Here is a 26093-nt window from a genome sequence, read left to right as displayed (position 1 = left end):
CTGCTCTACTTTACATCCAATTATATTATATGGGATGCCATTTATGTATGGTATGTACCTGTTCTTTGTGTAATCCCTCAACCATCTTTGTCCACTTCCTAGGTCTGCACTGCTTTAGCTGACTGCTCATTAAGTCTTTGTAGCCCCAAGTAATCCAATGCCAAGGCTGTGCTCATTTTCTTCATAATCTTATGCCTCTTCTACCATGTCCTGTGAGTCCACTCTCAGGGACTCTGCTGTCATACCAAGCCTGTATTCCTCTACATGTTATGTTATGCATTATTATGTTAGTTATAAATGGTGTTATACATCATTATGTTAGTTACAAATATCTCATTCTCCACAGCAGAACATTTTGTCACTCTCCATATAAAAGCCAAAATGGTGCCATACAAAATTAAATAAAAGTTAAACAGTTAGACTTAGCTATCTTCCCATTAGAGATATTGCTGTTGCAACTAAGTAAAAGAAAGCCACAGACAGGTCAGTAAAAGTTCAGACAAAATGAGGCTTAGTCCTGAGGCCTTGCAAAGTCAGTACAAAGCCTGTGGCCTCCTGCCAGCAGTGGTGGTATTAGGCTACAGGATGAGAGTAATTGCAAGCAAGATCTGCTTGTCTAACTCTGCTTGTCTTTAAAAAAAAAAAAATGAAAAAAGAAAAAGAAGAAAAACAACATAATAGACTCTCTGGTCTTATACCAAATCTTTATGCTGTGGTGCTTTTTCCTTGTTTACATGCATAGGATCAAAATGAGCATGATGCAGATAATATGCTGAGCTACAGGGAAGGTATCTGTCACTCATCATGACATTTTTTAAAAGGTTAAAAAAAAAGTAAAAAATCCAGGGCTTGCTAGATTGATAGAGAAAGTGTGCTTGCTATCACTCATCTTAAGAAAATAAGTAACATAACTTAAGGATCTTCCTCACAGAGACACTGGTACCTATAGACAGATACATGATGTGACCTTAAATATGTGAACATATTTCAATGCATGCATGACCCACCCATAATCTCTGCTGGAGTCTCCTATACTTTATAAAGCAGAAAGGCTCAACAGTAATATTCCTCTTACACTTAACCATAACCCACAGACTTAACCTGAAAGTGTAAAAAAGAAAATTATTAATTGCACATTCAATGGGAGCATGGGAGAGGGATGGAGGGGTAGAGAAAGGGTAAACAATTACCTGTAAGTGAAATGGGGGAAAAAAGATAAAAATTTGGAAATGTAGACATTTGAATTGTTTATATGCCATTCAGGCTTTTCAAATTTTTGAATAATGACATATGTAAATAAAATTACAATGAATAGAATAATCATATCGATATGTTGGAAACTAAAATTTATACTCATTTTATAGCAGGAGGTAATCTGTGATTTGTCTGAAAATTACTGAGAAAAATTAAAAATACTGAACCCATTCTATTTTAGCACTAGTGAAACTAAATTAAAAACCCCATGAAACTAAATAAAGAAAAACAATGCATCTTTTCTAGTATACTCAAGACTAAGAACTTCATATAACAAGTTCTTCATACCTGCAATTTAGTTCAGGAAACAAACATCAGCATTATTACTTTTCCAGAATAACTCCAAGTTTGTATGGTTTTAAAGATACAATCAAAGTACAGTAAGCTAAATTGGAACAAGTAATTTTTATTCCATGATAATGATGTCAACGGAAAGAATTCACCAGGTTGGAAATTGATGGAAAGCTCTGTGTAGAACAGCCCCCTGCAAATGCTTTGCACAGGAAAGACATATGGTAGAGTAGACCATAGTTTTGATCTTAGCTTGTATGGAGCCAAGTTAGCAATTAGCTAGTAATTAGCTAAAAGAAAAAATGCATTCTTAAGCAAACAAGAATACTGAAGAAACTAAAAGCTTAATGAAAAAAACATAGAATCTGAAAATGGCTTGGGGTTGGAAGGGGCCACATCATCTCAGTCCAACCCCCTTCCATGGGCAGAGACACCTTCCATTAGACCAGGTTGCTCAGGCTTCATCCTGCCTGGCCTTGAACATTTCCAGTGATGGGGCATCCACAGCTTCTCTGGGCAACCCATTCCAGTGTCTCACCAGCATCACAGTAAAGAATTTCTTCCTTATATCTAATCTAAGCCTGCCCTCTGTCAGTTTAAAGTCATTCCCCCTTGCCCTGCCACTCCATGCCCCTGTAACAAGTCCCTCCCCAGCTCTCTGGTCAGCCCCCTTCAGGTACTGGAAGGTGCTTTAAGGTGTCCCTGGAGCCTTCTCTTCTCCAGCCTGTCTTCATAGGAAACATTTAAGATGAGATTGATTTCCAGAATGTAAATAGTTCTCAAAATGCATGAGATGCATTTTCATTATTTTGATTCACTTCCCTGTCCCACAGCTAGGTTGCTTGCTAATGTGAGTCCAATATTCTATGGCTTTGTAATCAATGAGACCAGTGCAAAGGGAATCCAAGGCAGACATAAAACACTGCCATACTGATTTTAGTGGCACCCACTTTGTAGTTGTAAACAAATGCAGAAATGTAAAAGTTAGCCCTAAAGAGATGTTCTCAGAAAGACTAAAAAGAAGCTTGAGAGAATAGATACCCTTGTTAAGGTAAATCATACTCTGGAGCATGTGTGTAAATATTCTGGAATATGTTTTGAACCAAGTGCTAGGGCCAAGGAGCCATATGATTGGAAATAATGGAGTTCAGTATGCAGTTTCTCTGTGACTTGGACTTTGCTCCAAACACTTTGATACCAGAAAAAAGTTAGTGTTGTGTGCAGAACATAGTAAGTAAAAAAATTAAAAAATAAAAAATAAAAAACCAGAAAAACAAACCAAAACACCCACTGAAATACCATTTAGTAGAACAGACATGGGAAGGGTCTTTTTACAAGAGTGTGTAGAGACAAGGGGAATGGCTTTGGGCTATGAGAGAGTGGGTTTCGGTTATGTCTTAGGAGGAAGTTCTTTGCTGTGCAGGTGGTGAGGCACTGCACAGGTTGCCCAGAGAAGCTGTGGATGCCGCATTCCCGCAGGTGTTCAGGTTGGATGGGGCTCTGAGCGACCTGGTCTAGTGGAAGCCGTCCCTGCCCATGGCAGGGGGTTGGATTTAAGGCCCTTCCCAACCCAAAGCATCCCATGATTCTGTGATTCTGTGATATTGCATGCCCTGCAGATCAGCACCCCCATCTCCCCAGGGCGGAGGGGGCAGAAGGAGCGGCGGCGCTTCCGTCGGCGCCGGGAGAAGCAGCGCTGCGGCTGCCGAGCGCCGGCGGGCGGTGTCCGTGCCCGGGCAGCGCCGCGCCCCGCACGGCCCCGGAGCCGCTCCAGCACCGCGGAGAGCTCCGGGCCGCGCCCGCCTGCTGCCAACCGGCGGCGCTGCTCCTTCCTGCCAGCCGGCTTTCCGCGGCCTTGCTTCAAATCCGGCCAATTCGTTTTGTTTCGGAGCTGGCATGGGTTGAAGCTCGCGTTAGTATCTCCACAGCCGGCGAAGCAAAGACCACAGGTGCAATGTCCGAGGAGCTTCTGCCCTGCCCTCCCTCCCAGGAGGGAGCGCGAAGGGAAACCGGTTTTCCCCCAATCCTGGGGGTTTTCCGCCCTCTTAGGGGAAGATGAGGCTCGGCAGCGTCTCCCGGGCTCACGGTGTGTAGAGCCCAGAGAAGCTGACTCTAATCGTACCCCCCTCCCTGCTCGGGCTGCTCTGTCATATCAGAAATGCTTGTGAGGTCTCGGCCTTGACAAGCTGCACCTGGACTAAGCCCCTCTCCAGCTTATCAGAAACATTGTCTGCTCCCAAGAAATAGTGTTGTCTACTGAGCCTTTGTTTTTTAACAAGCAGCCTTGGAAACCTAATTTTTCTTCTTGCCTGAATAACAACCTGAGTGGAATAATAGTTCTGTTAATGAACCTTCCAAGAAAGTTACCAACTCGAATTGTGGCCAGCATGAAAAATAATTATGACTAAACCCCATTTTCTATAATCCTATGGACAGTGGTCTGAAGGGAGATCCTTTTGAGTTTTCGGCTCCTAAAAGATAAGGTGCTAATGTGTATGTCTCAAATACTGATGACCAGAGCCAGCCAAGGACTGTTTGCAATAACAGATGAGAATTGTTGGTAATAACAAAGGACTATGGGTACTAGCACACTGTGAAAAAGATTAAGTTTTGGCTGGAGAAGGGGGGCCAGGTGGAGACAGGACAGGACTTTTCCATAAGAACCATAGCAGGATGTAGACATGGTCTATAAGGTGGTATTGGGGGCTGACTTTCCTCAGTGTTATTTCAAATCAACCACCAAAGACTCCTGAAGCCTTCTGACCCATTACAAGGCCTAAAGATACAGATTGCATGGTAATTAAATAACATGGAAAATGCTTTTGGAGTGGAGAAACATAAAAAGGTACTCCTAAGCCCAGGAGGTTCCCCCAGAGCCCCAACATCTCATCAGCTGGACTGGCTCAACTGCTTATCAGCTGGATAGATGCTGAAACAAGGACAGGCATCTGATAAGCTGGATCAATGCTGGATCAAGATCTGATGCTGCCTTTTCATCTCTCTTTTCCTCTTTTTTCCCCCTTTCTTTTTGTCTTTTCCTTTTAAAAATTAATCTTTCCACTTTTAATTAACCTCTTTAATTTCCTTCACCCTACCTCGTTTTCCAAAACCCAGTGCCATGTACCTGTATAACAAAGCCTAAACTTCTTAGGACTAACATACCGATTTCCACAACAAGTGTGTAATTTGCTGGTAAAAACTCTGTGGACCCTCGGACTTTTTTGGCTCCTTTTGACCAATGAGCATTTTCAAAGCTGAAGTGTTCCCTTCCCTTAAAGGGAGGGGTGTCACACGGTGCCCTGTTGCCGGTCACCCTCCCCTTCCGAGGCAGATCTGTGCTCCCAGATGCAGCTCCAAGCCATCACTTGCTCCTTGTTGTCTGGCGCCCTCTCCTGCTGTGACTCTTCCTCTTGGAAGCCGAAGCTTCATCCAAATTCAGCTGGTCCAGGCAGCACACGGGGATGTGACATGGGCTGCTGTGGGGCCCTGTGCACTGGGACTCTGCACAGGCTATTGCTCTCAGTGTGCTTCTCAGTGTATCCAAAATAATCCGGGTTATTCAAACTGCCTTCCCCAATTCTGCCACCATCTCAGAGAAGGAATCTCGTCATGGTACTTGCTGGGGTTTTGGATGCCTCAAACTGCATTACTCACATCTCACAGCCTAGATCCTAACAGGAGTTATAACTTGATTCATGTCAGAGCACAGTGGATGCAGGGGAATAATGAGTGACTGAAATCAGCTGGGAGGCCAGAATCATAGTTTGAGATTCATGTAACAAGAAAAAAAGTTGGAGCCTAGGCTTGGAGATACCTTAAAATGAAGGGGGGAGAGGACTAAATTTTAGAGACCTTTTGATGAAATAATTTGATTCTTTACTTTCACTATGTATATTCAAGTTAGCTGCTACACATTATGCATGTTAACTACAGTGTATGCTCATACACATTCTGGCAATTCCTACTCTTTCAGTGTTTATATGTATGCTGATAAAATTGAACAAACAGAATAAAGTGTATGCAAAATGTGTTTAAGAACACAGTAAAAGAAATTGTACCAGTAGCCAAAGTAGCTCTATTCATGCATTACTCACTCAGAAAAGGGCAAGACCTCTGTATTAAAATAGCAACATGATGTGCTTTCCTGGGCATGCATGCCTGAAGGTAAAGAGTGAGCCATTATTAATGTAGCTCAAATGTGTGTGAACTGCAAAAATAGCTCACAGGCTCTGTGTAAGGTATGTCAGATGCTCAGTACTGTAGAAACGGTGCCGTGCAAGGAAATATATCACAATGAAACTAGCCAAGTTGAAGTCTTAATATTACTGATGAGATGGAAGAGTTTCAACATACAATTCAAGTGCTTCTCTTAGAAGCACAAGCAATATAATTTATCTTCAGGTCAAGAACCCAAAATGTGGGTTATAAATGCCTGAAGTTCAGCCTCCAAAAGGGCTGCTTAAAATAATGGGACAAAGTGATCCTACATATCCCATTTTAGTTGATCAACCTGTAAAACAAAATCAAAGCTGTATTTGTTTTGTTTTAGTGTGTAGATGTTTCATTTTTGCACTTCAGGCAATTTACATTACACTAAAGATAAATTTAGTGCTGGGATAAACACCTTCTGGAATAAGTGTGAACGCCAAGGAGCAATGTGCACTGAGTATCTGGTGAACCTGCTCCAGGTCTTTTTCAGACTATTCAAAGTCTAGTGTAAGCCCAGGGAAAAAAAAAAAAAAAAAAAGAAAAAAAAAAAAAAAAGAAATGCAAGAAATTTTGCTGTGAGGTACCTTGTGTGTCCAAAAGGTGGGCTAATCTCATTCCCACTGCAAACATGAGCAGGCTGAGGGAAGTCTGCAGTATGCTGGGCAGTGCTTGCTTGTTGTTGTTGCTTTCTGCGTGCAAGCTGAAATCAGATTAGCTGCACAGGATCTCAGGAGAGCTAATTATATTTTTAGTTTTAAAGACTCATCTCTGAGTGCTGCACTGACAGCATGGCCATGTCTTTTGTTCTGAATGCTGCTCTGACCACAGCCAGGTATGCACAGCTCCAGTTATAACCATGGTATATGACTGGATAGCAATAATCCTGAGCTTTCTGACATGTGCCCCCTCTCTCCTTGAAATCCTGCAGACTGCACTGATGCATGGTCACTGCATTCAAAAGGAGAGTCAGGTCTGAAAGCCTCATCAGAAACTGGCAAATCCTACAACCCACAATCAAATTAATGGGTCTCTTTTCAGGGGTGGACATTGAAAGAAAGGAAACTGGCAAGAATACATACTATTTTTTGTGAAACAATAATCCAGAGATCTTCTGGACTGTTTGTCGAAGAAGATCCCACCTGCTCTTTTTCTGAACAGGTGGTCTGTAGCAGACAGCTACCACAACAGTGACCATGCTGGTCTGCCTGCTACTCGTGACCTGGCTCTCAGCTGGTTCCCATCCACCCTGAGACAGAGCTCATGCATTCCTGCTGCTCTCGCCTCAAAGGGCAGCTCCTCCCCATCGCTGTCCTTCCTAAAGAGCCTGCATCCACCCACTGCAGCACTCCAGCTGTGTGAGCTATCCCACCAGGTCTCTGTGATCCTGATGAGATCACAGCCTTTGAACTGCAAACAGACCGGATTTCTCGTGCTTCTTCCCCAAGCTTTCTGCAGACCAGCACTCGAGATGCTGATTTCTGAAGAGAAAGAAAAGTACCTGCCCCACCATACTGGCCTGTAGGGCCTGCACTATTTGTGTGAACAGACTTGGAGTGAGTCCACTGCAACTCTCTTCTGTTAAGAGGTTTCTTTTGCCCACATCATCTTGCACACTCTGATGACCAACTTGGTCCCCCGTACCCTCACACAGTTGCAGGATGTCCTGCCCCACCCCACATCATTCCTAGCTGGCCTGGTGGTCAGGTTGGTTGGGCTCTGATCAGCCACTTGGCACTTACCAGGTAACTGCACAGAGTCACATCAGCAGCAGCTTGGGCATGGGGAAGTGGCATCTACTTTTAATAGCAGAATAATTATTTCCCATCAAGGCAAAAGCATTAAGTGGCAGGACACAACCTGCTATCATTTACTGTTTTCTTTTGCATTTCCAAATTCGCACATGTTGCTAATTGTTGGGTGTTGCTTGGCAACACAGGAATCCACTTCTATGTGATGTATTATTAAAGAAGAAACTATTAAAGAGACATACAGAGCCATAACAGCTAGAAAGTCACTGATAGCATCACACATATGAGAGAACAAGAAACACTTATTAATTCAGCCCATTATTTCTCTAGATCCTTGCAGGCGTCATGTTTAAGGCTTTCTCTAGGTAATTTTCCACATTAAGGCTTTCTACAGGCTCTGGATTAGTGCTACCAGTTGAACTTCATTTAATATTTCATTTTAAATAAACTTATTTGTAAAAACTCTGCCCATATTTTCATATTTATTTCCATATAAATAAATTAAGTTTCTTAATGTCACCAAAGGACAAAGTAAAAAAAAGTATTTGGAGGGTGGGGGGTGGCAGAGAACTTAAGTTTTATCACAGAAATGAAGGCAACTGAAGCCAGTACCAAACTGAATCACTATGATTTAATTTGTCCCATTAACACAGTATCTTGGGAAAGCTGAGTAACAAATTACATGCTTCTCCAATGGAAGGAAAATACCTGACAACTCTCATGTGACAGGGCAGGAATACAGTGGTGGAGGCTTAATGTTTCTTTTCCCATAGTTTACAATTTCTACAAAAAGCTCTCACTGTACTTTGGGATATTCCACTTAGCAACTCAGTTAAACATACCCTGTCACAGGTGATCTCATCTTGAACTATGTAGCCAACTGTGCTCTTACACAAAGCAAAATTCCTACTTGAATGAAAGAAGACACAGAGAATCTCTCTTCATCTCTAGTGCACTAGTGTAGCCGTTGTAAGGATTAGAGTTCAAATTTTCCTTGCAGGACCTGACCAGTAAGGCAACAGTGAGCCAATCTGCTTTCTCTGTATGCGTCTTTTCAATCAGGCTGATTTTAAATATAAAAGCAAGTCATAAAGAAACAAGAAAGCAGCAGAAGACATGCATATATTTATATACTGTCAGCCTCAGGAGCTAACAGAAGTAAAAGAAAAAAAAAAGTAAAAAAATAAGCTAGTCTGATAATCACATTTAAATCTCCTCGCTCTTTATTGCAGTTAAGGAAGCACTCAAGGGAAGGGTCAACAACATTTGCAGTAATTAACAGCACAAATTGCATCAGAAGAGATCTTAATCATATCCTTAAATCATCTGAATCTCGTAACAGTTTCTCAGAACTACTTTTAAGAATGAAAAGAAGCGCTTCTGTGCAATTTATGACAAGTTTTCCACTTGCAGAACTGAAGCACCATCACATGGGATTTTACAGCTCCCCTTGAAGGAGGTCATGAGCAGATGTTCTAAGCGATGCACCTGGCACAGAAACACATTTGTCAAGGCCACTATCTGCAGGCAGAGAAAGTCAGTAGGATTTGTTCAAGTACTGTTTCTACTGCTCAGAATGTACACAAGACAGATTACTGCACAATCCTGCATTTCTTCAGGGACGTAGGCTGCTCAGAAGACAAGCTCTGTAACACCCAACTTCTCCCAGAAACCCCCGGAGTGCTTTGGACTTTTATGTACCATAACTACTAACAGGCCAGGAACAGAGCTGGGGAAAAGTGGGGAAAAATAAAGTAAAAACTGAGACTGAACATTAAGTAAGTTTTCTTATTAAGTTACAGGATATGGCTCAACAGTAATTCACACAAAGCCTCAATTATTTAACTTGCAACTTTATTTCGGTGTAAGTCATTGGTATAAAGTTTAGTATCTAATTATACAGATACTGGGGATTTTCAGGGAAGCTTATTTTGTCCTTTTTAGTGTCTTTTGCCACTTGGTCCTCAGGCATGTTTCAAGAGGACTAACACTACACGTGTACCTTAAATTTTTGTACAAAAGCACTTCAAGTCTTTGTTTTGTTCTTATGAGTAGGATGCCTGAAACATGCATATTATAGACAATATAATGGTCAAGGAAACGTTTCCCTTCTTTAAACTAAGGCAGTTAAAACCCCAGGAATATTGATTGAGGAATCTGGAAGAGTAAAAAGACTTCCTTAGAGCTCATTTATTCTTTGAGTAAGTAAGACACACCCTCTTGGAATTATCAGATTTGATTGCTGTCTGCACTGAGAAGACAAAGATTGTCAAAGACAGCATTTAATTATGTACATTTCTTAATGCCACTAACTCAACCACTTCTGAATAAGAACTTGTCAATGTTAAGAACTGTGTAAAACCACATGCAAAAAATTGCAACAGAATTTTTAAAATATAACCAAATTGGCAAGTTTTTGGAAAGGATATTTCAATGTTAAAAAAACAAAAAAAATCTATTAAAATGAGCACTTCAAGTAACTTAAATATCTTTAGCAAACATGTCCAGCAAGAGACTCTCTGTAAAAGAAATTGTTCTTAGAACAAAAAGCTAACAAATGGCTATTTAGCCACTAATTTTTCAACACAGTGGTGGGTCTGTGTGAAACAATTTGTCATCTAAATAAAGCGAGTCCCTTACAATGTTAAAAAACATACATTAAGCAGGACTGATTAACTATTGCATTTCTGTATTTACAAAAGTGCTTAGCATAACAAAATTATCTAAAAAAATATAAACTTTACCAATATCATTTGGTTCTACGTGTGCTCCTAGACCTGCACTTGGAAAAAATAGTATTTACACTGTTAGATTTAGACAAGTTTCTGTAATTTTTAAAGAAATTTAACAAAACTCCCCCCACAAATGGACCCATGTCTAAGCCAATGAATTTCATCTGGCTCATAAAAGAGCAGGAGCAAATCCTTGAGTGTGGAGCAGTACAAACAATTCTAGCCATTATCTGTGGCATTAGACCCCAGAACTGGCTGCCGACAAATTGGGCAAGTAGAGTTCTCAGAAAGCCAGCGATCAATACAATGAATATGAAACTCATGCATACAAGGTAACTGCCTTAGTTTATTCCCTGTTGCATATTCATTAATGCAAACACTGCACGTTTTACTCCATTCATTTTCAGTGTGAACATCCCCATAGTTCCGTGTAGAAAGATTGTCAATCTGCTCTTTGGTTAAACCTCTGAAACGATCATCATCATCATCTTCATTCAGCAGGAAGAAGTGGGCCAGCCGAAGGATGGGCAGCGTTCCGCTCTCCACTAGGTTGTTTGCATCTTGAGACTGCCTGCTATCTTGGTTCTCGCGACTGCGCCCAGAGCGTTGACTACCACCCCTCTGTCCATTTCTTTCCCTGCTGCCATCTAATGCATGCCCATTTCTTGACAAAACCCCACCTGCATCACTGCTGTTTGCTGAACTCGAGTTATTGTGTGCATCTCCTAAATGGTGACTGCCTCTTTGCGCTTCTGAATGAGATTCAGTTTCCATTAAAGAACTCAGTTCTCCAAAGCCTGTCATTATCTGTCTGAGGATTGATCGAAGAGCCACTGATGAAAGCTCCCCAAGCCCAGTTTCTGAAATCCGACGAAGAGGTATCCGTATAGTGGTAATGTAGGTCCGAATACCCGCGTGCTCTGACCGGGATATCGTGCGCCGAAATCCCCCGCTGTCACTTTCAAAGATAACAGTGTTTCCTGACATTGCTACTCTAGAACGAGTTCTACTGGCAATGCTGTCCCGGTCTCTGTTTTCTCCAGGACGAATTCTTCTCACCTGAAGATCTAGTGTAATTGTTGGGTGCCTTCTGACAGCAGCTACTGGCCTACTAAATTCTTCCTCTTCCAAAGCTGTTCCTAAGGATGGGGCTACAGTGGAAAGCTGGGGAGCCTGAGTGTTACCTCTTGCTTGCTCTTGAGTAGGCTGGGAAGAAGCTTGAGCTGTTTGTCTTCTACTTCTGTTGACCTGCTGTACATTTCTATCCTGCCGCTGACCACGTTCCTCAGAACGAGCAGCATCACCTTGCCTTTGCAGTGGGGAGCGGCTTCGACTACTTAAGGTAGACCTCAGCCTCAAAATTTCTAGTCTTTGGTTTGTATTCATCCGGACATTACTCCTAGCTCTACCCCTACTCACTCCTGCAGAAGTATCTCTTTCTGGCATTTCTCTTGGTTCACCAGCAGCCACAGAATTATGTCGCGTACTATTATTTGTCTGGCCTGTCAGCTCCCTCGTTCTACTCCTGAGCCTCTCTGAAACTGCATGAGAGACTATTTCTGACCTTAATGCCACGGCATGTCTTAGAAGCCTGGTCCTTGCAGCTTCGTTGCTTGCCTCTCTTGCAGCCATGCTCCTTGTCCGTGGGGCTGCTGAACTGGCTGCTTGCTGACGTCTTCTTTCTACGTACAGTCTGGTAGCATCTATATCAACATACTCCTCACCAGAAGCCTCAAAATTGTTATGATCGTGATTTATATTGATTTCAAGGCTAAAGCGAAACTCTCCACTGTTTGGATTCGTTCGACTCACAGCTCTCCAGGTCTGGTTCCCGCTCTGCCCACTGCGAGTGGCATTTCCTGTGCGACGAAACGTGTTAAGCCATTCAAGCAAAGAATCACCGTTGGAGTTTTCCCCAGGAACTGCAGAATCTGAGAGAAAAAAAACAGAATTGCAAACATTCATACAACCACATATTACATATATGTAACATATATGCATATTATAATGCACTCCAAATCCTCTTCCTATGCTCTGACTTCAGGCACAACACACTAGCAGGGCACCTACCGTGCAAGGCTTATGTACAAAAATACGCTCTATATAAAAATGTCAGCAAAACTTACCAGTTCAACTTAGAATTTTTGTCTCAACAGCAGACTCACAGAGAAATTAATATGCCCAGATGGTCTCTTCTGAGCCAGAGTTCGGATTCAGGTGGTCCAAAGATAGTTGTATTTGTCCAATTCCTGCCCCTTGCTGAAGCCACCAATTTAGGAAAATTTTAACAACTCATTTTGATACAGCAGGAAAAGGAATAACAAGTCTTGTCTTCATTTGGAAAATTTTAAAAAATTGTTTCCTATAAGCAGTAGAACAAGTAATCACAGAGCCATTAAGGTTGGAAAGGATCTCTGGAAATATTCTAGTTCAACTCCCCTAACCAAGGCAGGGTCACCTAGAGCAGCTTACACAGGAATGTGTCTGGGTGAGATGCACAGTTAGAACAGATTTTCTCCTTTTGTGCAAATATGCTCTTTTCCTATTACAATACCAACAGCTCCATTTTCAAGCCTTCTCCAGCTACATGCTCAAGAACAGATATGAGTGTTGTGGTTAGCGCTAACTGTGTAGAAAGCAAGTTCCCTTGAAGGGATCACATTAAGTTCTCCCTACTCTATCATCTCTTTATGTCCAGGAAAGCTGCATGAACTTTGGTATCTTCATTTCTGAGCTGCCAATTCCTCTCCCAAATCTGACTAGAACTGGCCAAATGAGTAAGCCAGTATCTCTGGGGAATTGAAGACAGATAATGCATAAAACACAAGCCTCACTTGACTGAAAGAAATGGAAAGAAACAACAAAAGTGGCAAAACAGCGGAGATATTAACTCTTCCAAATATCTTATTGTCCAACTGCTCTAATACATGATAAAAGCTCCTAAGATCTGAAAAAAAACCCAAACATTTACTATCAAAGGAAAATGAGGGGGAAAAGGAGCAAGTAATTTATGATTAACATAAATGAGTTTTCATAAAGTATTTCAAGTTTGGTTTTGTATCCTTAGGAAATCGCTCTTACTTTTAAACAGTCCCTAGAGGCACATTGAAAAAAAAAAAAAAAAAAAGCAAGAGAAATTAGTATCTCTTAAATATCTTGACAGAACTGTATTTATACACCACATAATATGTGTCTACATATATGAATGAAGAATGTTTACCTCCAACAGTTCTACCTTCACCTTCTCTGTTATCCAGATCAGACTGCAATGTCAGACGCTCCTTAGCCCCCTCCAAACGTTGCTGCAACTCTTCTGCTGTTATTTCCCCTGAATTAATTTACATTTTGATAACACTGTTAGGTAAGACACTATTACTGCCTCTACACAGACATGCAGAAATAACATTTTCTATCTTGAATGAAAATCTTCAGAAGACAGATAAAAGTAATGAAACCAGAAAGAAAACAGCAGTAATGTGAGATTATAGTGCAGATAACAGAGGAAGTAAGTAGTAGAGTGGAAGATATTGAATGCATTCAGAGGATGCCAGCTTCCAGTAACAAGTCAGAGGCCCCCAAATTGCCAGGTATCAACAGACATACTGGAACATACCAAATGTTAATTATCTAGGTTTGGACATTCAAATGCACCATCTTTGTATACAGGTAAACTGTTATACTTTTGTTCCATGTGGAGGTTTCTCCTCTTTCTACCAAGCCACAGAATTCAGGCAGCCTGAGTAACAGCACCACATATGGTGCCTAACAGTAGGAGTGTTACTTCATCGCACCTCTTCTACTGAAGGTATGCACATCTTACCAGGAGTGCCAAGCAGGTTTCGGTCCCTCATTAGCCTGTAGTCCTCCTCATTGAGCTCGTTAATGAACTGGTAATAGGCCTCCTCCCGGCTGAGGCGCTCCAGCTGCCGCTGTCTCTCACCTCCGCCGCGGCTGCGCTCTCGTGAAGGCGCCTGCTCATTGCCATTTCCTCCTGCACGGTGTCGGGAGCGATCCATAATAATGCCAAGCTGTCCTGGACAAAACCAGAAGATTAGACTGCTCAGGAATTACTGGAAGAATTCACTTAATTTGCAGTAAAACGTTCCCAGCAGTTTCAAATTATTAACAGCTAAAGATTATTAGGGTGAACCAAGCTTCGTGTCATTTGCCAAGACAACAGTGTAGTTTATTATTCAAATATATAAATATATAAATACTTCTAGCTTCCTGAAAAATAGTTTCAAGCCCCCTTTCTCACTGAAAGGATATACTGGTCGGTATGACAACTTTAAAGTAAAAACATAATGACAGATTTATTTTTTTTTTTAGCTAAATAACGACATTCTAGAAATTTAAAGGAGTTAACATAAAATTTATGTCCTTTATCTCAAGGAAAATACAACTGCAGAGGGGAGTATTTTAAAAGCTGAAGTATAGTTAAAAACATGGTTTTCTGATTACTGGATTGCAATTACCCAGTGTAGACTTGTGACAACCCCAACATAAGACTACATTTGTATTTTCATCAGTCATTTCCCACACATACTACACAGCCTCAGATTAATTTTCGGTGGAATGACTCTCCTCACATTCTTACATGATTTGTATAATTCCTTTGCATTTTCTAATCTAAGGATTAGCTAGCAAAGGGATATCCATCTCCAGAATATGGGTATAAAAGGGATGGGCTGTACTTTTGCCACAGTTCTTCATCACTTACCATATATTGAACCAAGATGACACTGTTAGAAGGCAAGAATAACCTCTCAGTGTCAAACAGGCATCATCTCCATAGATTTGTGCCATTACCACCTCCCTCTGGTTAGGACTCAATCCCGGGCTAATCAGCTCTCAGACCACTCCTCAATTTTTCTATTTTCTAAATGAAAACTGTTCTTCCACTCTCTATTTGAAAGAGGACAACGTGTCCTTTCAACTGAGGTTCCTGTTTAACAAAAGGCACCTGTAACACCTGCTAAGGCAGACACTTGACAAAAGCAATCACTTGTCAAAAGAAATCATCAGTCTAAAAAGCCCCAACCACACTGCACCATGCTGCTTGCAGGTGAGTAAATGCCTTTCTTTTTTGTTTGTTTGCTTTTCATCAATACACACATATATAAAAGTCACTTCAAGTTTAGATTATAGGGAAACACACAAAACAGCATTCTAAGCACACTCCTGATCAATGATTAGTCTTCACAGGACAGGTTATGACACAACAGACCAACTAACTATTAGAAATACATCAAAAAAAGAGCAAATCTTTATCAATACTGCAAACAGATACACAAATCAGAAAATGTATTTGTCAACAGCAGAAGCTGGCATACATTTAATATACCTTTCTTATGTTCTTTGTGGGATCCATTCTGATGTATCCTTGGTTTCATTATTTCCATATCTCATGTTACTTCCCCCCACCAGCCCCTGCCCCTGGTAACTGCACTTCTAAATAAACTTCTTCCAAATCAATCATCTTCCTCCTGTGTCCAACACTGCATTTTGATGCATTTAAAATTTTCTCTCCTAGCTGTAACTCATTCCACTTCAAAGAAATTAAATCTGAGTATCTTCCCTCCAAGACATTTTCCATTCCCATAATATTTTTTCTTTTTAATCAATGTTGCCCTCTTGGCTCAGCCTCACAAGCTGTTGATAACTGCTGACTTCGATTTCCCACGAGGACAATGTTCAAATCAGGTCACTTCTCATATCACACTTCTAAACACAAATTCCTCACCCAGCTCTTCTTCTTACTACCCTGGTTTCCTCATAACAAAAGCAGCTCCCACCCAACACTATCATTACCTTGGCAACACCCATCACGACTATTACCATGAAAATCCCCAATCCAGACTGAACTGGATACTGAAGTGCCTCTGTCCCAGGTGACTTAAAACTTGACACAGGTGCAGCGGGGAGGGGGGAAGAAAGAGGATTGATAAAATTAATTCAGTTTCACGTGAGGTTGTTATTTAGACAAATGTCTTAAAACATGCTTGCCCGACAATGACCATTCTAAGTTAACCAACTTCCAGGTACATCGCTATACTGCTACATAGAAAAAATGCCATATATATTATTTAGATAAGAAGCCCATCACATGTAGTCCCCCTCAATCTAAATTTAAAAGTGTTGTTCAAAAGATAGGTTCTTTACTTTCAGTTATCCACAGAAAATCTGGAAATCTCTTTGATTTTGTGGGTAGTTAAGGAAAAAAATACTCTTTTGTTGACAACTGTACAGTAGGATGATTAGTCATACTCCTTAAATGACTCACTCAAAAACAGTTACAAGTGTGAAGTGCTCGGTTGTCCCATCTGTTTAACAGAACTCCATGGATGACAACTACTATCCCTACTTATCAAATGCCATCAAAAACAAGTACTTTGACACCTAAAATGTTTTAGAGTTGTGGAAGTTGAAAAGTATTAACTGCATCAAAAATGAGGTACACTGCATTAGAATATTTTGGAGTATTGAAAAATAAAAGGGTATTAACTACTAAAATGCAAAAAACTAGATCGAAATCCAGTTATGACTAAACTTACTCTTCCTTTGCAAAGAGATAGGGGTTGCATGCCAACATCTTACATTCTCTAGCATTTTCAACCCAAGACTTACTCCTTTAGATCTTCATTCATTAAATACTCTGGTCTATTCTTTAAGGTTTACGACTATTTTTTAATATATAACTTATTATTTTAGGCTTCAGCCTGTTTCCCTGGAGTACTACCCCCGGTTCAATTAGGTACTCATTTTCTGCAAGACTACCACCTGATTGCAAGGCGACTACGGAGTTTAGCTGAGAAAGCCTTCCCGAGCCAGAGGACTATTTAGCATTTCTGTCACACCGCAGCCTCCAGCCAGGATGATCTCACCGACTTTGGGAATAAAAACTAAAAAAAAAAAAAATAAAAACAACCCCCAAACCAAACCAAACTCCCACGCACGAAACCTGGAGAACTAGGGAGTGGAGGGGGGGGGAGGGCGGAGGAGAGAAAAGAGGAGAGTCAAAAGGGTATGAAAACAGTCCCTGGGACACTGAGAGCGACCCAAACCGAGGGCCTGAGAGTGGCCGCCCTCCCTCTCCCCAGGCCGGCAGCAGGGTCCACAAACGCAAGCGTCGGGCCGGGCCGCCCCAGGGCAGAGGACAGAGCAGGACAGGACAGGGCAGGGCCGGGCCGCGAGGTCGTGAAGGCTCCGGTGGCTCCGCGAGCCCTCGGGCCCGGTCCTGCCCCGCCCCCCGCCTGTTGCCGGGGCTACGGGAGCGCCGTGACTGACGGGGCTCCCGCCCAATGCCCCCGGCGGCCCGCGGCCGCCGGCCAATGGCAGCAGCGCCGGGCAGCCCGTGTCCTCCCGACCCGCTCTCCGCTGCCCGGCCCGGCCCTGACACCGACCGGCCCGCCCGGGCCCACGCTCTCCGCCGCTGCCCGAGCCCGCGGCTCCCCCGCCCGCGGCGGGCCGCGTCACCCGCTGCGGCAAACTGGGAAGGCGCCCATGCCGCCGCCGCCGCCTGCCCCGGGGGGGGAAGCCTGCCGAGAGCGCAGCCGGCGAGACCCGAAAGCCCGTCCCTGCCTGCTGCCGGCCGGCTCAGTCCCGCGCCGCTCCCCGTCCCTCCCGGCGGCAGCGGGAGCCGCCTCTGCCGGGACACCGACCCTGGCCGTGCGAGCGGGGTGCGCTCCACCTCCAATTGCGGTCCGGGTGCCGCTTCCAACACCGATTGCGGTCCGGGCGACTGCTGGCGCCGCCGAAGCAGGTTCCGTGCGCGAGAGAGGGGCCGGACCCTGCTGCGAGCCCCGCCCCTTCGTGCGCACGCGTGCTTGGGACTTTGTAATTACTTACATAAGGAATAACGTTGATTATAGAGTCACTAATAACTTATATAAGGAATCCGGTTGATTATAGAGTTACTTTTCCCTCTGCTCCCTCCTTCCCAGGCTTCCTGCCGTTTCAAATGGGACGCTTCTCCGTCTTCCGCGACCGTGCCTCCCTTTCTTTCCATTTTGTTTACGTTTCCTTCTCCAGGAATCTCCCACTGGACTTGTTTCTAAAGCGTCCCGACAATAATTGCTCGGTGCCGTCACCCGTCTCGAGCCGCGATTTTGGTGATTTCCATCAGCAGAGCCTTGGGTGGGATTCCCGCACGGAAGCTCCGGCAGAATTTGGCTGTTGTAGCTGCGGCACACTGGGGACACCCACAGACCCGCGGCCCCCAGTTCCTTATGCAGATTTGTCTCAACACGTCTTCCACAAACTCTGTGAATCGGAAAAATGAGGCCTGTTTATGTGGCTTCCGTGAGACAAACTGGGGCTTGGGACAAATTCTTAACACCGAGGCCAGATCAGGAACTACTCCTTGCTCACTGCATTCAGAAAATGGTAACATTGCCGCTGTATAAATAATTAGTATTCTGATTCGCCTTGCCTGAAGTAATTAAAATATGTCCTTCCTAAAATCAATTTTACTTTCATAATAAAAGTTAGATGTACATATACATACACATAAACATACACATACACATACAGTTTAGTTAGGTTTTTAAATATTTTCCTCTTACAGTCTGCTTTTGCTAATTATTGTTCCACATTCAAAACGTCTTCTCTGGTCTCAAGCCCACATACACACTGTTCATCCAGAGGCAATTATGATTTAGATGGGTGAATAAATGCATATTTCCATACAGAAGCTTTACACTGAATTATTTTCCACTGACCTGTTCTCCAACGCAAAATTTGGTGTCTATGTCCTGTTCATAGCGTGATATTTCACAACAGCACATATAACTAAGTAAAGTACTTGTTCATTTTATGTTGTTAATATGAAATGACAAGAGTCGGTCCTTAGAATATTATTGTGCTATAGCAGTGCTCTCCACAGAGAAATACTCTCTTTGTAACTATAATAAAAATAGCCTGTGGAGGGCAGCAAACCTCAGGCAATTACTAAGTTTTGTAATAATTTGAGAACCTGGATTTAATTTGTTCTGTCTTTTAGGGTCTTTAGAAAGTAGTTCTATTCTCTTATATTTTATTGTTTGATATAAGTAAGGCAGGACCTCATAATCAGTCTTTTAAACAGGATCTTTGCATGTCCAGGTGACACCAAATTGCTAACATGAGGCTCATTTGCTTGAGAGGAGCCTGGACAGACTGGAGGAATGGGACATCAGCAACCTCATAAAGTTCAATGAGGACAAATGCAGTCCTCCATCTAGGAATGACCAGCCCCCTGGGACAATCCTGAGTGGGGGCTTTACTGACTGTCTCTGCTCTGTTGGAGCATCCTGGTGGCAGAGGTTAAAGAGGATGAAGATTTCACCCCAGCAGCCTTTAGCTGGGAGAAAGCTGAGAAAGGATCCTATCAATGTATATAGTGTGTCAAAAGGATGGGCCAGGCTCTTTTAGGTGGTGCTGAGCAATAGGACAAAGGGCAATGGGCAGAAACTGATGCACAGGACGTTCTACCTGAACTCAAGAAGAATCTCTTTACTGTGCAGATGACTGAGCACTGGGACAGCCTGCTGAGAGAGGTTGTGGAGCCTCCTTCCCTGGAGATAGTCAAAAAGTTGTCTGGACACAGCCCTGGTTAATGTGCTCTAGGGCACCCTGCTTGAGCTGGGAGGTTGGACCAGGTGACCACTGTGGTTCCTTCCACCCTGACCCATTCTGTGAACACAGAAAATTTATTGTCAGGACATGACTGGGAAATTATTGCTTCCCTTTATGTGGCTCTTGTTTGCCTGCATGTGGAATATGATGCCCAATCTGAGGGTCTCCAGCAGAACAATCCTGATATGGAAAATTCCTGATGGAGTGAGTTCTGCTGAGAGCACGAAGATGGTCATAGGGCTGAAGCACTTGTCATGTGAGAGAGGCTATGGGCCCAGCTTTTCTTCAAGCTGGAGGAATGGGCAGCTTGCCAAAACTGACAAGGAACTTACTGGAAAGACAGAGGCAGGATTTTTATTGAGAAAAGGACAGGAAATTTCACCTGGAGGATAGTCAGGTCCAGAGAAGCTATGGAATCAACTATGGAATCTCCTTGAGGGAGGATTGAGTAGAAAAGTCCTCAAGCAACCTGAATTTAAGAGTAACCCTGCTCTGAGCAGGATATTGTTCAGAGGTCCCTTTCAACCTGAATATTTCTATGATTATATGAAATAATATGAAGTAATATTTAATTTCATGGTTTATTTCCCCTCAGGCAGGGCTCTTCTCATTAACAAAAGTCACCATGAGATAATAGTCTGAATTTTCAACGTTTGTAGAGGCAGAACAGAGAATCACTTAGCTTGGAAAATACTTTTAAAATCCAGCCCAAACCATTAACCCAGCCATACCAAGTCCACCACTAAACCATGTCCTTAAGTGCCACATCTGCATGTCTTTTAAATACCTCCAGGGATGATGACAACTGAATCTCTGTCAGGAGCATAACATAGGTGGATTGTTACCTTAGGTGGTCCCAAGTCTGGCAAACAGATGTTTCACTGAATGCAAGCACAACTCTCTGACACAGCACCTGGATCCAAAGGATTGCTGTGTGTTTGTTAGTAACTTGCACTCCAGCCAGAATCTAGGATGCTTTGTTAGATCAAGTTGATCAATTGTATAGTAAAATATATTAGAGTGGGGAAAAAAATAAAACAACAAAGCCCAACACATTGCTTTACACAGGAAACTGTAGAATCAACACTTTACTTGCCTGCATTAAGAAAACTGCATTTTTAAGTGCTACCAGTATTCAGCTCACTCACACAGTTTTTATGTGTAAAAACTGCTAGGTTTTTAAAATACTCAGACTGTGCAAGTATGACAGTTAGCTTTTCTTTACACAGAGAAAAGGAAAATATGCCACCACATTATTGTCTTGCCTTCAGTTTTCCCTGGACTAAATAAAAAATCGAAGATGTATAGCACTTAGCAGAACTGCACTTTTTCAGTCAATACCAAGCTGGAAACACCTCAGTCACACCACTAAAGAATGTCTCTATGGGGATATGGGAAACTTTTAGCAGGTAGCTACAGTTTCATGAGAAATTTTCTGAAAAGCAAAAGTATGCTCAAATTTGGCAAATTAATAAGTTGAATGAGCAGACATTCTAATGGCATGGGGATGTGATTGAGTGTTATAGGTTATCTACTTATAAAATACAAAGATGAGAAAGCAATAATATTAAAGTTTACTTTTCTGTGTTTTTATTCTATTTTTGAAGGCTGCAAAACAAAGAGCAAGTAGCTTGTTGTACATTTCCCAGCTGTAAGCTTTGCTTTACAGACTGACTCTAGCACCAACACTGTGGCCACAAGCACACACACCCCTCCCAAAACCAGCTTTGCTTTCAGTTTTGATGCTCCCATACCCCAAGTGACAGCATTTACTTATTGTCACAATCCAAGCTGTTCCCAGACAATCCAGGCTTTCACCTGAAAGACAGTTCCCTGAAATACATTCAGAAATATTTAATGGTTTCAGCCTTCCTTGACTAATGTCCACTTTGATCACAACTTGTTTTGATAACTGTGTCCACCCCACTGCACGTTAGCAGTGCTAACACGGTGACAGTGGCTTTCCTGTGGAGAACTCAGATATCCTTCACAGCTGCCAAACAAAAAAATGTAAAAAGCTTGTGTGTTCTAGACATATTAGAAATTACACAAACTCAGAACAGAAGGATATGATAAAGCAAACCATGAATGTTAGAGGAAAAAAGAGAAAAGCTCCACAAATCCAACTTCAGCAGGATGTGTTAAGCATATATTTTTAAACTGTCTTGAGAGAGCATGAGACAAGGGAATGAAAACCAGACAGTAATAGACAAGAAATTGTTTACCTTGATGATCTTTTTCCTTTCTAAACTGACAATGTCTGTCTTCCACACCCTGCAATGTTTCAGCTTGGGATGGACTAATCCCAACCATGCAGAAATTGGACCCATGTGGAGGAGTTTGGATGTTCATTGCCTCCACAAAAAAATTGCTAATAATGGAAAGAAGAGTACAAAGTTACAGAAGTGTGGCTATTGCTACCTCCCCTGCCAATAGGACTGAGGGTAGTAAGCAGGCCAGAGGTACTTTATTTACATGGTGAGTTTGGCCATGCAAGCTTTACTGTCCCTGAAAGTCCCCAAAGCCAAGTGTCCCTGAAAGCAGATACGGGGCTGAGATGGATGAACTTTATGAGGTGGATGGCATCTTCCAGACTGTTTGATCTCTGCTGACCTGCCCTGACCTGTTTCTGTTTGGTTGGTGTACTGAGGTGCTGGGCAATGTCCTTGTAAAATTTAGTTGACTTGCTGGCAAATAAAGTGTAATTTTGCTGCTTCTCTCTTATGTTTTGTAGCACCTGCGTAATTTCTTTTTTTTCAACATACATAATATCCCAAACAACCCTATAGCAACATACTGAAAGTTTCAACTGTGGGCATCTGACATGAGTCTGATGGAGTGATGCCAGCTTGGGAAGCAGGCACAACCCCGCATCCCAAATTTTCAGGGATCAGTGCAAATGAGTAAATGAAAATGGAGATAATTTCAGACTATTCCAGAATATGTTGCTTCTTCTTTCAGGAGCCCCTAATTTCTATAATGCCTCTAAATTAGGGGATTTGAGTGCCCACTTATTTACTCAATGTGCTGCATTCTTGACATGAAACGTGAAGCATGTGTGCATGACTATTAAAAATGCCAAAAGCTGGGCTATAACTAGAATGATTGCTGTAGCTTTGGTTTAGTTCCAAGCTGCCTGTTCTACAAAATTACCATCTGACTTTGTGTTTGGTTAGTAACCCTGGCTCTGCCAGCCAAGGAATGGAATTGGGAAATGCCCAGTTACTGGTTTTTGTGTTACATCCCAACCAATCTCAGCAGCCACACAGAGAAGGTTTGCCAGCACTATGACACCCATCTGTGTCTTGAGTGCTGGGAGCAGCCTGGGACACCAGAATGTAAGAAAGACATTAAGCTACTGGGAAGTGTTGGAAGCTCCATCACCAAAATGAAGGAGTGTCTGAGGTCGCTTGGTCTGTTCAGCCCAAAGCAGAGGAGACTGAGGGGAGACATTGCAGCTACAGCTTCCTCCTGAAGGAAAAAAAGGGGAGCAGGCACTGAGCTCTGCTCTGTGGTGACAGTGACAGGACCCAGGGAATGACTGAAGCTGTGTCAGGAGAAGTTTAGGTTGGATATTAGGAAAAGTTTCTTCACCCAGAGGGTGTTTGGGCACTGGAACAGCTCCCCAGGGAAATGGTCACCGCGCCAGCCTGACAGTGCTCTCAGGTACATGGTGTGACTCCTGGGGATGGTCCTGGGCAGGCCAGGAGCTGCACTCGATGAACCTAGTGGAACCCTTCCAACCCAAAATATTCTGCGATTCTCTGATTTTACTCATGCTCACAGTCATGGAATTGTCTTAATTAGAACCATGCTAAGAGATGCTCAGAGCAGCAGGGACCAACCTCGTGTGTCTCGCCAGCCTGGGTCGAACCGGGGACCGGAATACTCACCGTAGCCAAGGCCCCGGGACGGACCGAGCGCCGCTCTCGCGGGCGGCTGAGGGCGAGCCCAGTACCCACCGTGCCCGGCCCAGGAACTACAGCTCCCGGCATGCAGCACGGCCCGGCCTCCCTCCCTCGGCCGGTACTACACCTCCCGGCGTGCGGCTGCGCCCGCAAGGCACGCTGGGACGGCCCCTTCCACGTGGTGCGCTGCCCGCGGCCGGGGAGGTGCCCGCGGTTTGCGACGTGCGTTTGCGGCAGCGCGCGCGGGCGCGGCCCCGAGAGTCCGCCCGAGGACCGGCGGCGGTGCCGCTGCTGGCGCGGGGCGAAGGGAGGCAGGGAGGGAGCGCCGGGGTTGGGGCTCGGAGCGAAGGGAGCAGCCCCGCCGCTGGATGTTCCGCTGGGCGGCGCGGGGGCCTCCTCCTCCTCCTTCTCCTCCTGCTGCTGCTGCTGCCGCCGCCCGGTGTGTGCGGCGGGGCGGGGCGCGGCTGCCGGGGGCGGCGGCGGCGGCGGGTCGCGGCGGGCGCCCAAGATGGACTATGACTTCAAGGTGAAGCTGACCGGGGAGCGCGAGCGGGTAGAGGACCTCTTCGAGTACGAGGGCTGCAAGGTGGGCAGGGGCACCTACGGGCACGTCTACAAAGCCAAGCGCAAGGACGGGTGAGTGAGCGAGCGGGCGGCGCGGCTGGCCCCGGGACCCCCGGGCCGCCTTCTGCCCCACGGCCCGTGTGCCCCCCGCTCCCCGCGTTCCTGCCGACCTTTCTCCGGGCCTGCCCCGCGTTGGCTCGGCCGCCGGCGCCTGGTTCCCCCCGGGTCGCTGCGAGCGTCCCCGGCCCCTCAGCGCTGTGCCGGACTCGTGTTTCGGTACGGCTGCGCTTGGAGAAACAAATTCTGTGCCCGGGGAAACCCGTTCCCGTAATGGATTCTCGTTGTGAGTCAGTCAGCGGCCGCTTATACTGTTCAGCCTGACCGTCGGCTTCATAGAATGGGCTTTTTGTTGTTGTTTGGTGTGGTTTTTTAACAATGCCTTTTTTTTATATGATTTATTACTTGTAGTCACCATTTTGGGTCGTCTTGCTGGCTGCTTCAGAAGCCAAAGTCTGCTCGTGCTTTTGGGGCTTTAGAATGCTTTAAACCACCTTTTGTGTATGACCAGTTTTCGGTGTAGACCTGAGTAAATGAAATTCTAGGCATAAACGTTTCAAAGAAAGATCTAATGAAACTGTCATTTAGGTTTCCCTCGTCCGTGACATGGCATCACTTGCTGAAGAGCAGAACAATAGGAAGTAGGGAACAGGAGAAACGGGAGAGGCACGGGTTGTTCCTGTTGCAGGTCTCCTAAATTTTGAATGGAATCTGTTCTTTCTCCTAAAGTCTCACCGCAGTGGTGCTCTGTGTGCTGTCTTTCAAATAAGGTGCATTTTAAAAGTCTGTCTATTATTTGTACATTGAATAAATAAACTTTTAAAGCAGGCAGTGGTCAGTCATGGCCAAAATATGATCTGGTTGTGTTTACATAAGCTTTTGGTTCTAGAAGGAAACGCTCTGGCTATTACCTAGAGAACAGTTGTAATGAAAATGGTTGCACCTTGTCTTGTCTCTTCTCTTAAACATGCTGATATTAATTGCAGCACTTTTACTTCAGCCTGAATTTTGTTTGATGGTAGGAGTTAGGTAACTACTTTCTTGCACAACTTTTATATTTGGATACAGTTTTCCTACTGCTCGTCGGAAAAATTCTTATCTTGCCCAAATTCTTTCTATTCTGGGAGGGCAAGAGGAAAAAGAAACGGTTTTAAATGTGATAAACTGTTGCCTTCTTATATTCAATGTTACTGATACAGCCAGCCCAGGTTTCTGTGCCCATACAGATATCTGTAATTATTGAAAATAAGTCGAGGTACTGAAAGATGTGGCTGCATTTCTAATGTATATCAGGCAGCTTTGTAGCTGTTCAGCATGTTGGACTGCAGCAACGTGTAGGTTATTCAGCATCTTATACTGCTGAAGCATTTTTGGTGGAATCATCAGTCTGCTTGATGTTGTTTGGGAGAGAGTGTTTAAAAATGCTGGTGGCAGTGCTGTTTTGAGAAATTTCAGGAAAAAAATGGAATTGTTTGCTTAAAAAATGAATAGTTGTTCAAAGGTGGTTTCACAGTAGGATATATATGTTTTTAAATCTTTAATCCTATTGGTGGGGGGGGACATCAAAGTGTGATATTTTATTAAAGTTGAAAAAAAAAAAAGATAAGCAATATATATTATCGCCTTTTATCCTTGTTTTGTTCTTTATTTAGTGCCTTGTTTCCCATCCCTTTCTATAATACTACCCATTTGCTTTTCTGATTTCTGAGAACTTT

At 43.6% G+C, this 26093-nt stretch overlaps 2 protein-coding genes across 16 annotated transcripts in view; one reads left to right on the top strand and one right to left on the bottom strand.

Moving 5' to 3' along the window:
- Positions 1 to 9339: 9339 nt before the first annotated feature.
- On the bottom strand, positions 9340 to 18019 carry RNF6 (ring finger protein 6). 11 transcript variants are annotated; one of them, XM_079323347.1, is made up of 5 exons: positions 17896 to 17998; positions 15579 to 17121; positions 14055 to 14267; positions 13455 to 13562; positions 9340 to 12165 (listed from the first exon to the last, which is right to left on the bottom strand). In XM_079323347.1, exons 2-5 carry the CDS (start codon positions 15634 to 15636, stop codon positions 10454 to 10456), a joined length of 2091 nt encoding a protein of 696 aa, XP_079179473.1. In that variant the 5' UTR covers positions 15637 to 17121; positions 17896 to 17998; the 3' UTR covers positions 9340 to 10453. The 11 variants fall into 11 exon arrangements, with proteins under 11 accessions (XP_079179473.1, XP_079179476.1, XP_079179478.1 ...); XM_079323350.1 differs by having other exon boundaries at positions 16934 to 17121; positions 17896 to 17980; XM_079323352.1 differs by having other exon boundaries at positions 16934 to 17121; positions 17823 to 17932.
- Positions 18020 to 23960: 5941 nt separating this feature from the next.
- CDK8 (cyclin dependent kinase 8) overlaps positions 23961 to 26093 on the top strand; it is a 71034-nt gene continuing 68901 nt past the window's right edge. The window contains exon 1 of one of the 5 annotated variants that reach the window (XM_079317231.1): positions 23961 to 24393. In XM_079317231.1, the coding sequence (XP_079173357.1) occupies positions 24266 to 24393 (128 nt within the window). In that variant the 5' untranslated portion in view covers positions 23961 to 24265. The remainder of the gene's footprint in view (positions 24394 to 26093) is intronic. The other 4 variants (XM_079317230.1, XM_079317229.1, XM_079317232.1 and 1 more) reach the window with 4 other exon arrangements.

This window comes from Erithacus rubecula (genome assembly GCF_903797595.1).
Source record: "Erithacus rubecula genome assembly, chromosome: 1".
In the NCBI taxonomy this organism is placed as follows: domain Eukaryota; kingdom Metazoa; phylum Chordata; class Aves; order Passeriformes; family Muscicapidae; genus Erithacus; species Erithacus rubecula.
Note: the sequence above shows the minus strand (reverse complement) of the source record. Positions and strands in the feature narration are given on the sequence as shown.